Source organism: Quercus robur, chromosome 4 (genome assembly GCF_932294415.1).
Source record: "Quercus robur chromosome 4, dhQueRobu3.1, whole genome shotgun sequence".
Lineage (NCBI taxonomy): Eukaryota > Viridiplantae > Streptophyta > Magnoliopsida > Fagales > Fagaceae > Quercus > Quercus robur.
This window is the reverse complement of record NC_065537.1, coordinates 1,703,643-1,715,620: the sequence shown is the minus strand read 5'-3', so window position 1 is coordinate 1,715,620 and position 11,978 is coordinate 1,703,643. Positions and strand designations below refer to the sequence as shown.

Sequence of the window (11,978 nt, the reverse complement as noted above, 5' to 3'; positions counted from 1 at the left end):
CCTCCACCCATTTAGTGAAGTAATCGGTTCCGACTATTATGTATCGCTTGTTCCCCGCAGCCTTGGGGAAAGGTCCGACAATATCAAGACCCCATTGCGCGAATGGCCATGGACTGGAGAGTGGGTTGAGAACCCCTCCGGGTTGGTGGATATTTGGGGCGAATCTTTGGCACTGATCGCATTTCTTAGCGTATTCCTGGGCTTGTCTCTGCATGTTCAGCCACCAGTATCCTTGAGTGAGTGCCCTGTGCGCCAGCGATCTTCCTCCGGTGTGACTTCCACATACTCCCTCATGCAACTCTTCAAGAAGAGACTCGGACTCCTCTGGATGTACGCAGAGCAGGTACGGTCCAGAATATGAGCGCCGATAGAGCTGGTGGTCCTCTGATAGCCAAAAACGAGGAGCCTTTCTACGTATCTTCTCGGCTTCTAGTCTTTCCTCCGGTAGGACCTCATTTTGGAGGAAATTCCTTAGGGGGTCCATCCAACTGGGGCTCTGTCTTATCTGATGGACTTGGGTCAGGTTTCCACTGATGGGACTGGCCTTAACTAGATCTTCGACTAGGATTACTCGTGGCAAATTACGTGCCGAGGACGTGGCAAGAGTGGCCAGCGAGTCTGCATGAGTGTTTACGCTCCTGGAGATATGTGTCAAACTGAAGGATTCAAAGCTCTCCTGTAGCCGTTTGACTTGTCCCAGATACTCTTGCATCCTAGTATCTCGAGCTTCCAGTTCTCCCATCACTTGTCCGACCACTAATCTGGAGTCCGAGAAGGCCTCTATTATTCTTCCACCTAACCTTTGAACCATTGCCATTCCCTGAAGTAAGGCTTCGTATTCGGCTTCATTGTTCGTAGCCGAGAATCCGAGTCGTAATGACTTTTCAATGACAGCGCCGTCTGGCGATATTAAAACTATCCCAACTCCTGATCCTCTCTGGTTGGCCGCACCATCTACGTAGACCTTCCAATGCATGGCTTCCCCGGCCGAAATCGCGCCGACCAGTTTTCCGCACAGATCTTTCTTCTCAGTCACCGTTTCTATAGAGGGCTCAGCAAATTCTGCTACCAAGTCCGCGAGGACCTGTCCTTTGATGGAGGGTCTGGGCATATATTTAATATCAAAAGCCCCCAGAAGAGCACTCCACATGGCGATCCTTCCTGTGTAGTCCGCACTTCGAAGCACGGCTCGAAGTGGAAGCTGAGTCAGGACGATGACCGTGTGCGCCTGAAAGTAATGAGGAAGCTTCCGGGTTGCATGCACTATCGCCAAAATTGCCTTCTCTAAGGGTAGGTATCGCACCTCGGCTTCATGTAGTGACCTGCTCACATAGTACACCGGCCGCTGTACCCCATTGTCATCCCGTATTAGTACCAGGCTTACGGCGTGGGGAGCTACGGCGATGTAGGCAAACAGCACCTCGTCTGCCTCAGGACTGGACATGATGGGTGGTCGGGACAGGTAGTCTTTAAGCTGCTGGAAAGCCTGAACGCAATCCTCCGACCATTTGAACTCCTTCCACTTGTTCAGCAGCAGGTAAAAAGGCCGACATCGATCCGCCGATCGTGATATGAACCGGCTTAACGCCGCAATCATGCCAGTGAGCTTCTGCACTTCCTTCGGGTTCCGAGGAGTCTGTAGGCTGTTAATGGCTTTGATTTGGTCAGGACTTACTTCTATTCCCCTGTGGGTGACCATGTACCCTAGGAATTTCCCAGACCCGACTCCGAACGAGCATTTGGAGGCATTTAGCCGCAAGCGATGCTCCCTCAAGATAGCGAAGATGGTTCCAAAGTCTTTCACGTGTTCGGACACCCTTTTGCTCTTCACGACCATATCGTCTATATACACCTCAATGATTTTGCCCAGTTGTGGCTCGAACATCCGAGTCATCATCCTTTGGTATGTCGAACCCGCATTCTTTAGCCCAAAAGGCATCACCTTATAATGATAATTTCCGATGGGCGTCATGAAAGCCGTTTTCTCTTGGTCCTCTAGCGCAAGGGGTATCTGATGATAGCCTTGGAAGGCGTCCAGGAAACTCATTCGAGGGTGCCCCACGGTTGCGTCCACCAATCGGTCAATTTTGGGTAGGGGGAATGGGTCCTTGGGGCACGCCTTGTTCAGGTCCGTGAAGTCTACGCAGACCCTCCACTTCCCCGTCTTCTTCCTTACCACCACTGTGTTTGCCAACCATTCGGGATAAAAGACCTCTTTGATAGCCCCTGCCCTTTTTAATTTTGCCACCTCGTCTCTCACGGCACTAGCGTGCTCCTTTGAAGGGCGTCGGGGTGGCTGCTTCCTCGGAGTAGAAGAGGGGTTGACGTTCAAGTGGTGACAAATAAGGCTGGGCTCGACTCCCGGGGCATCGTAGGCGTCCCAAGCGAATACATCGACGTTTTCCCTGAGAAATCTGACCAGTTCCTCCTTTTCTTGAGAGGGCAATTCGGAGCCGACCTGAAAGAACTTCTCCGGGTCATCGCTGACAGCAATCTTATCTAGGCCTTCACACCTCATCTCCTCGGCCAGCCCCTCGTTATGCTTCACCGAGGAGGCTGGTTGCTATAAGCTTTTTGAGTCCGAGGTCTCGACCAAGGGCCGATGTAAAACGGCGGCCACCACACACTTCCTGGCCACGGCCTGATCTCCACGGATCTCTTCTATTCGTCCTTGGGATGGGTATTTCACTTTCTGGTGAAGTGTGGAGGTGACGGCCTCTAGGCTGTGGATCCATGGCCTTGCAACTATCGCAGTGTAGGGTGAATAAGCGTCGACCACGATAAAATTCACCTCCACCACTTCCGCCCCGGTCTGTACGGGCAGTCGGATTAGCCCCTTTGGCGTGACAAGCTTCCCCTCAAAGCTGAGGAGGGGGGAATTATAAGCTGTTAAATCTTCTGGTGTCAAGTTTAGCCCCTTGTATAAGTCGGGGTACATTATCTCCACCGCACTTCCCGAATCTACTAACACCCTTTTAACATCAAAACCCCCAATCCGCAAGGTGACCACCAAGGCATCATCGTGAGGTTGAATTGTTCCTTCTTTATCCTCATCCGAGAATCCCAGTATCAAAGAGCTTCCCTTTTTTAACCTCTTGGGTTCTCTTTGCCTGCCCATGTAGGGGAAATGATCCACGGCTAATACCCTTGGGATGGGCGGCCCAGTTCTTCCTGGTGCAGCGAGGATGACATGTATCGTCCCGGTGGGGGGTCTTAAAGACACGTCCCTTCGAGGCTCTTGTGCTGCTTGGCCGGGATGGCCGCTTGATGGGTGCAGCAGGTGACGTAGCCTTCCTTCTCGGACCAATTGATCTAGGTGATTCCACAGACTCCTGCAGTCCTCAGTAGTATGCCCGTGGTCTTGATGATATTGGCAGTACAGGTTCTGATTACGATTGGCAGGGTCTCCAGCCATCTTTCCCGGCCATCTGAAATAGGGTTCATCCCTTATTTTCTCCAATACTTGTTGTACTGGCTCTCTGAATACGGTATTCACTGTTTGCGGGGTGCTCTGCCCAGCCTGTCGCGGAAAATCTCTCCTCGGCTGACCAGGATTGTGACGTTCCATTCTGAAGTCATTTGTCTTAAAGGGGACGACCTTTTCCTTGCCCTTCCCTTGCAGCTGATCCTCCTCCACTCTTTTGTAGTTGTCGATCCTATCCATCAGCTGTTGGACGTCAGTGGCTGGTTTCCCGGTGAGGGATTTCCTTAAGCCATGCGCGGTGGGGAGGCCACTTGTGAACGTGCTGATGGCAATGTTATCATGGTTGTCATCTAAATCGTTATACACCTCCCAATACCTATCCGAATACGCTTTCAGGGTTTCTCCTTCATGCATGGACAAGGACAGCAGCGAACTGAGAGGTCTAGGGACTCTAGTGTTTGTAATGAAACGGGAGCAAAAAGCTTGGGTGAGCTGCTTGTAGGAGCCCACGGAGTTTGTCTTCAGGTTGTTGAACCATCTCATCGCCATCGATCCCAAGCTTGAAGGGAAGATTTTGCACATCAGGGCCTCGTTTTGCGAGTAAATTGCCATCTTTTGATTAAACTGACTCACGTGCTCCACCGGGTCTGCTTTGCCGTGATAAATGGCGAACGCCGGTTGGTTGAAGCGTCTTGGCATCTTAGCCCCTTCGATTCTATTCGTGAAGGGTGATCTTGAAACCTGGTCCAACGCCTTCTTCATGGCGTCGCTCCCCGAACCTTTGCTGGGTGGGCTCTCATACTTCCGTACCGGGCGAGGTTCCTTTACATAAGAAAAGGTCTCGCTTGGGAGGGTCCTTGACCTTCGTCTGTAGCTTATATCCTCCGCATTAGAAGACTCACCTGAGTCAGAGGGAGATCGTCTTCGTTGTACACGTCGTAACTTCCTTTTTAAGTCATCTATCTCCCGCTGCATGGCCTGGTGACTATTTCGCCTCTGAGACACATGACTTCCTGTCTGAGTGTGACTCTGGCTAGTCCGGGTGGTATGCGCACTCCCCTCACGATTCCCCCTGCCGCCTGGGTTGGTTGGATTATTCTGTCTCTGGGACTCGGCGGGTTGTGTTCGTTGGGAGTTGGCTTGGTGAGGATCCTCCTGGTACGGATCTAGTTCTTCCATGCTCGACTGTTGCACTAGCTGATGCCCTAGCTCTTCCCACAGACGGCGCCAATTGTGGTTGCACGATTTTCCTGGTCCAACTTCTGTTGATCAGGCCTTGGCCCAAAGCACAACCCACAATAAATACTTGTAGAGAATGGGTTAAAGAGCTTGGCCTCAGTGAAACTAACAAATCTGATGCATGTAGTGTACTGTTTGCAGAGAGAAATAAGAACGTAAAGAAGGATTCTTCTAGTCTGGTTTTATTTCTTTTGTTCCTCTTACAATTCTCCCGTCCCTCCTTTGAGGGACTTCATTACATTATATATTTCTCTCCTTTTCATCCCAGCCTTACACCTGTTAGTCATCCAAGCACCCACTTGAGCACCTGTCCCATCAGACGCCCTCATCAGACCTTTTGTGAGTTGCAGAGGCCAAGGCGGTACTGTTCAGGGGTCTTTTCCTCATTAATGCGGCCAAGAGGGTGGTTGGGGCGCAATTAATGTGGTGGTAGCCTTCCGTGAGATATTTTGAATTTAATTTGTTTTTTATGTTGGGGAAGGTGAGCTGAAATGGCTGAGCAGAGTTTCTCGTCTGGGCTTCGTGATGTCCGAGGAGGAGTTACTCCTCGGACAGGTTTCCTTGACGCTATCGGGGTTGAACAGCGCTTCATATGAGGCTTTTCGTTGGACAGGACGCTCCTCGGACGGGCCTGAGCTTGGAATAGCCCATCATTTTTGGGCCGGGCCCCACATATATATATATATATATATATATATATATATTGCATCTCTGCTTTAGGTTGTGAAATTTTTGTGTTTTTTAGAACTCTACTTTAGGTTGATGCGATTTAATTGTGTTTTAGGTTTTTTTTTTCTTTTTTATTTTCTTCACTTTGGTTGTTAAATTTTATCATATTGCATTGTAAATAATTAAAGATGGTATATAAGAATGTAATATTATAATATTACATAATATGATTTAAATAATTTGGTATTTATTTAGAGATGATTAATTTGGTGTTTATTGTTATATCTTTTATTTTTACTTTTTTTCTTTTCATATTATTTTATTCAACATTATTATTATTATTGTTGTTGAATTAATATATTAGATTTTATATTTTTTAAAAGTCAATATATTAACTTGAAAGAAAATGAAAAACCAACTATTAACCAATAATAACTAAAACAATAATATTATCACGCGCAATGCGCGGGTCCATGACTAGTTCTTATAAATTATGAACACCAACACAACACATCATTTTCATATGTAATTCTTTCGCTCTCAACTGCCCAAAATTTATCTGTCCAATATCAGTATAAGGAAGCACCAAGTTGATTCAGGTAAGTTTTTGAGTCAGACAATTAGTGACTGAATACTATATAACTTCAATTTTAAACATTTCTGTATTTCGTAATTTTTGGTTGCAGAATTTGTTGCCAATAACTCAGACCGTGATAGTACAGTAATGGAAGAAAGAAGTGAATCACTAGTAGAGTACTCATTTTTCCCATCAACCGTGTCAGAGTCATCAGGCAGTTTCAGTTGTATATGGAATGGAACAAATCCAAGCTCCCCTATTTACATTCCATCAATTTTCCCAGCCAACCACTCAGATAGTGAAAGTGATAGTATTCCAGGATCCAACGAAACATATCCAAAATTCCCTCATAATTCCAATTCCATAGTGTCATTCTTCCCACCAGCCAGGTCTCCAACAAGCAGTACCGAAAATTATGAGATAATAATTACAAATCCTTCCATATCAGCAACAAGTTTTTCCATTCCAACAATCTTCCCACCCATCATGTCTGAGACTGAGACCGACGGTAGTTGTTCAGAGTCTGACCAATCACCTCGTGCACAATTTTCTAATTCCGTAGTGTCACTATTCCCACCAGCCGGGTCTCAAACAGACAGTAGTAGCTCCAAAAATTATGAAATAACAATTCCAACTGATCCTTCCATATCAGCAAGGCCTAACCGCAGAGTCCAAATAGCAACCTTTAAAGACTTGATTGAGTTTCTTAAGCCAAAGAGTAGTAGTAGTTCAAAATCTAACCAAACATCTCAAAAATTCTCTCATTCCAAAAAAAAATCTGTATTGTCGTTCTTTTCCACAGCCAAGTCACAAACAAACAGATCTGAGCCTAGACGCACAATCATAACTACAAGCTTCAGAGACTTGACGGAATTTCATTTGCAAATGCTACTTGAAGCCACTCACAACTTCTCAGAAGATCACAAGATTGGAACAGGTAGTTTTAGCTCAGTCTACCGTGCCACTTTAGACGATGGCCAAGTAGTGGCTATTAAGCGTGCTCAACTATCAATGTCTATAAAGAATGAATACGAAGATTTGTCCCACCTTAACCACAAGAATCTCGTTCGCTTATTGGGATTTTGTGAGGATGGTAACGTGCGTGTAGTGGTCTACGAATACATGGAAAATGGTACCCTTCATGACCATCTTCATAAGCTTCAAAGTACTCCTCTAATATCATGGGCTGCCCGGATTAAAGTGGCACTAGACGCAGCTAAAGGCATTGAGTATCTGCATGCATATGCAGTACCGCCAATCGTACACTATGACATCAAATCTTCTAACATATTACTAGATGCCACGTGGACTGCCAAGGTATCTGATTTTGGCCCATCTTTTATGTCATACCTTTCAATTCTTGGGGCAGGCAGTGTGGACCCCGAGTACTATAAGCTTCAATTGTTAACACCCAAAAGTGATGTGTACAGTTTTGGAGTAGTATTGCTAGAAATTTTGTCTGGATACAAAGCACTTTATAGAGACGAAAACGGTGAGCGACAAAGTATAGTTGATTTTGTAGTGCCATACATTGCCCAAGATGAAATTCACAAGATTTTGGACCCAAAAATACCACCACCGACCCCATTTGAATTAGCAGAAGTGGCATATGTTGGGAACCTAGCACTGCATTGTGTAAGTCTAGAAGGTCGAAATCGCCCTCAATGAATGAGATTGTACGTAGCCTACAAAGAGCCTTGGATGCATTGCAAAGTAAGACTTTCAGTTCAGGAAAAGAAGATTGAATGTAAGATTAATCTAAAATACATTAATCGATATTAATAATAAAACAAACAAATAATTTATATATTAATGTAATTATCATTTTTCTCCATAATTTCAAGTTTGGTTGTTTAGTAGTATTGCTGGTTGTTTGTTTTACAACTTTTGAGTCTTTAGTTGGATATGATTATAGATTCAACTAGTCGCTAACCTACAATGCACCAGATAGTTATAAATGAATTAACTTTTTATAAGACAAAACACTTTATATATATATATATATATATGAGATAGGTTCAAGATACACGTTTTGTGGACCATTGATTACTATTAGATCTAAAAGTTAAAAAATACTGATAGTAGTGTCATTATTACTCTCCAGAAATTAGTGATTTAGGCATTAACACTTCTTATTAAAAAAAAAAAAAACCTTTTTTTTTTCCGTCCATATCATCATCTTCTTCCTCTTGTCTTTCTTTTTGCACTATACTTTCAAGCCTCCATCATGAATGGTGGTTGGAATAATTCTGAAAATAACATCTCAAGTTTTTTCTTCTTCTTAGACTTGTTGGAAAAAATTCTGAAAATAACTCTCAAGTCCTTTTCTTCTTGCTAGGCTCGCTGTTGAAAGAATTTTGAATATAACGTCTCTATATATAAACAAAATATTTTAGTCAAGATTCTCTCTTAAAGTTAATGTGAAAGGTCTTCTCGCTGTTGAAAGAAATCTGAATATAACGTCTCTATATATAAACAAAATATTTTAGTCAAGATTCTCTCTTAAAGTTAATGTGAAAGTTATTCTCGCTGTTGAAAGAATTCTGAATATAATGTTTCTATATATAAACAAAATATTTTAGTCAAGATTCTCTCTTAAAGTTAATGTGAAAGTTCTTCTCATGGTTCCACCACAAAGAAATTTCTTCAACAGAAAATGCACCATCCACTTAAAAACTCCTTTATAGATACAAGACTATTATTAATGGTGGTAATGGAAATCCAAATTTAAGAAATATCTTTTCACTGCAATAGTTTTAGAGCACATGTGGTCTCCTCATCATCAACTACGAAATTACCTAGTAACACCAGATGAATAAACAAAAGAGAAGCTCTGTGGCTGCTTTCCAACCCAACTATGAGAATTTTATGAATGGTGGAGGCCTGAAAGTATAGTGCAAAAAGAAAGACAGAAGGAAGAAGATGATGATATGGGCAAAAAAATAAAAATAAAAATAATGCTGTGGTTTTTTTTTTCCTTTAATAATAAGAGTTAATGCTTAAATCACTAATTTCTATAGAGTAATAATGATACAACTATGAGTGTTTTTTGACCCTTAAATCTAATAGTAATCAATGGTTTACAAAATGTGTAACTCTTGTGAAATTACACCTGGTGTAACTTTTATAAACTTATTATACCTTTTTTATACCATCGATTTCTAAGAGATCTAACAGTTAAAAAAACACCATTAAATGCTATTGTTTTCTACCTAATTACCTAATTAATACTAGCATTCTCTTTCTCTTTCTCTCTCTCCTTATTTATTGCTTTCCACAATATAATATTTTCTTCAACACAACCTAACAAAAAAAAATTGAAAAATAATATCATTTTCATTGATTTCACAAAACTACCCATAACAAGAGTCAAATGACTTTCAATTTGATCCTTAAAATAAATAAATAAAGGAACTTAAAAAAAAAAATCAAAATCTAAGAACAACTATAGACATGTTTTATCTTCGTGAGAACAACTATTTAAGAGTGTCTATTTACTGTTTCTTAAGGGTATTTTTCGTTTCCAGACACATTTAATAATAAAGGTCAATTCACTCCATATGAAAAGTGATGATTGATCACAGGCAAGAGCCAAGAAGTTTCTTAGAATTAGAATCCAAAGGAATACACAAAATTCGGCGAGCAGGATTAAAAATTTCTGCCTCAATTAAATGAATTATATATCAATTTTTATATATTTCGTGCTAGGCATAAAGCCTTGGATATGTATTTTTCTATTGAATATAATATTTGTAATGGTTGAATTTATTCATTAAAATAAAATTTTTGATGGTTTTGGGTGAACTGTTGCTGTTTGAATGATTACATTTAAATTGACAGGGCTTAGATTCTTTAGAACCACAACCACCACCTGGATCTAATTCTTAATTTCTACTTTTGAGTTAATTTTGACTTCATTCTTATTAAATAACATGTACTCCGCAAGAAATAGTGAAGCTTATAAAGTGAGTATTGTATACAATGTACAAAAGTGCAGCATTATCTCCGATAGTAATCACTATATATATTTGTTTAGTTCATCTTTTCGAAGACGGAATAATAAGAATATTTGACCGACTTGGAGTCTTCAATATTATTATCGTAGGTAGAGATGAACATATAATTTCTGACTTCGCAATTATTTATTTATTATTATAAGTGAAATATTCTACGAAAAGCGGGCATGCTTGGAAAGACCATTACTCATAAAATTGATATATGATTCATTTAATTGAGGCAGAAATTTTTAATCCTTCTCGCCAAATTTTATGTATTCCTTTGGATTCTAATTCTAAGAAACTTCTTGGCTCTTGCCTGTGATCAATCATCACTTTTCCTTATGGAGTGAATTGATCTTCATTATAAAATGTGTCTAAAAACGAAAAGTACCCTTAAAAAACAATAAATAGACACTCTTAAATAGTTGTTCTCACAAAGATAAAACGTGTGTGTGTCTATAGTTGTTCTCAGATTTTGAAGTTTTTTTTGAAGTTCCTTTATTTATTTATTTTAAGGAGAAAATTGAAAGTCATTTGACTCTTGTTATAGGTAGTTTTGTGAAATTAATGAAAATAGGATTATTTTTCAATTTTTTTTGTTAGATTGTGTTGAAGAAAATATTATATGGTGGAAAGCAATAAGTAAGGAGAGAGAGAAAGAGAGAGAATTCTAGTATTAATTAGGTAATATGGTGGAAAACAATAGAATTTAATGGTATTTTTTTAACCGTTAGATTTCTTAAAAATCTATGGTAACTTGAACCTCTCTCTCTCTCTCTCTCTCTCTCTCTCTCTCTCTTTATATATATATATATATATATATATATATATATATAATTAGAAATAACCATATTATGTCAGTTTTTATAAGATGAAACTAGGTTTGTCCACAAGTCGGGTTGTGCCCAACCCAGAACCAACCCGACCAGATCGGATGGTCAGAAATTCAACCCGCTGCCGACTAGAGTGGTTGATCAGATTGGGCAGATCTGACCTTCAATGGATTGCAGTCAATTCGGTCAAAGTTAGAGATCTAAAAATCAGCCAAAATCTGGAAAAATCGGCAAAATTTCAATGATATTTTTGCCAGATTTGGCGAAATCTCTCCAGATTCGGTGAGATCTCACTAGATCCAGTGAGATCTCGCCAAATCCAGTAGAGATTTCATGGATCTAGCTAAGATCTCACCGGAAATGGCTAAGATCTTGCCAGATCTAAAAAACTTCGATGGGAAATGCTCTATATCTCAGTTCGGTTAAGTTCTTCGGGTTTTGGGGAGAAAACCTACCAACCAACCTGCCGTTTTTGAGTTCTAGAGGCAGAGACCCACTGCCAACCATCACTAGCGTCGAGTCGATCGATTATCAGGCTGGATCAGACGGGTTCAACGGGTGGGTTGGGTCATGGTTTTGTTTGGACACCCCTAGATGAAACAAATAAATACTACTAATTTTGTTTTCATACAATTCATTTCCACAAAAACAATTAATAGATATTCACAACATGAGGGAAGACATGACAAACATACTTATCTCCTCCTAGACATCAAATTTCAAAATGAAACATACATGATCCACATTTTCATTTGTATATTTTTAAATATTAAGATGCTTTGATGTCAAACATGAATAAAAATATTTCTTTTAGCATTTACTCTATTTTGTAGTTTGCATAGAAATCTCAACCATGTTGCCACAATGCATTAAAAAAAACATTATTCATCATGTTAAACTTCAATTATGTCCATATATTACCTTGGAGGGAGGCACATAATAGTTGCACATTTAACTTCATAGGATCTATACATTACTAAATATTTTGCAATTTTAAGTACAATCTATATCAGTAGGAAACTATCTAGAAATTAAATTGAATTAACCATTTTTTTTTTAGAGAGAGAGCACCACTTATATTTTTGAATTGAGAACAAAATAAACATAAATTCTTCAATCACATTAATCATAACTCGACTCTTGATCATATTTAACTATAAAAGAGGAGGTTACTAATAAATTATATATATCATAATTTAAATCAAATTCAAATCTATAGAGGTGTAATTTATCCCTCT

General features: G+C 40.5%; 1 protein-coding gene across 1 annotated transcript; it reads left to right on the top strand.

The window, feature by feature from the left end:
- The first annotated feature begins 6,056 nt into the window (after nucleotides 1-6,056).
- Nucleotides 6,057-7,577, top strand: LOC126724596 (serine/threonine-protein kinase-like protein CCR4). The gene has a single exon (XM_050429074.1). The coding sequence runs from the start codon at nucleotides 6,057-6,059 to the stop codon at nucleotides 7,575-7,577; it is 1,521 nt and encodes a 506-aa protein (XP_050285031.1).
- Nucleotides 7,578-11,978: the final 4,401 nt, after the last annotated feature.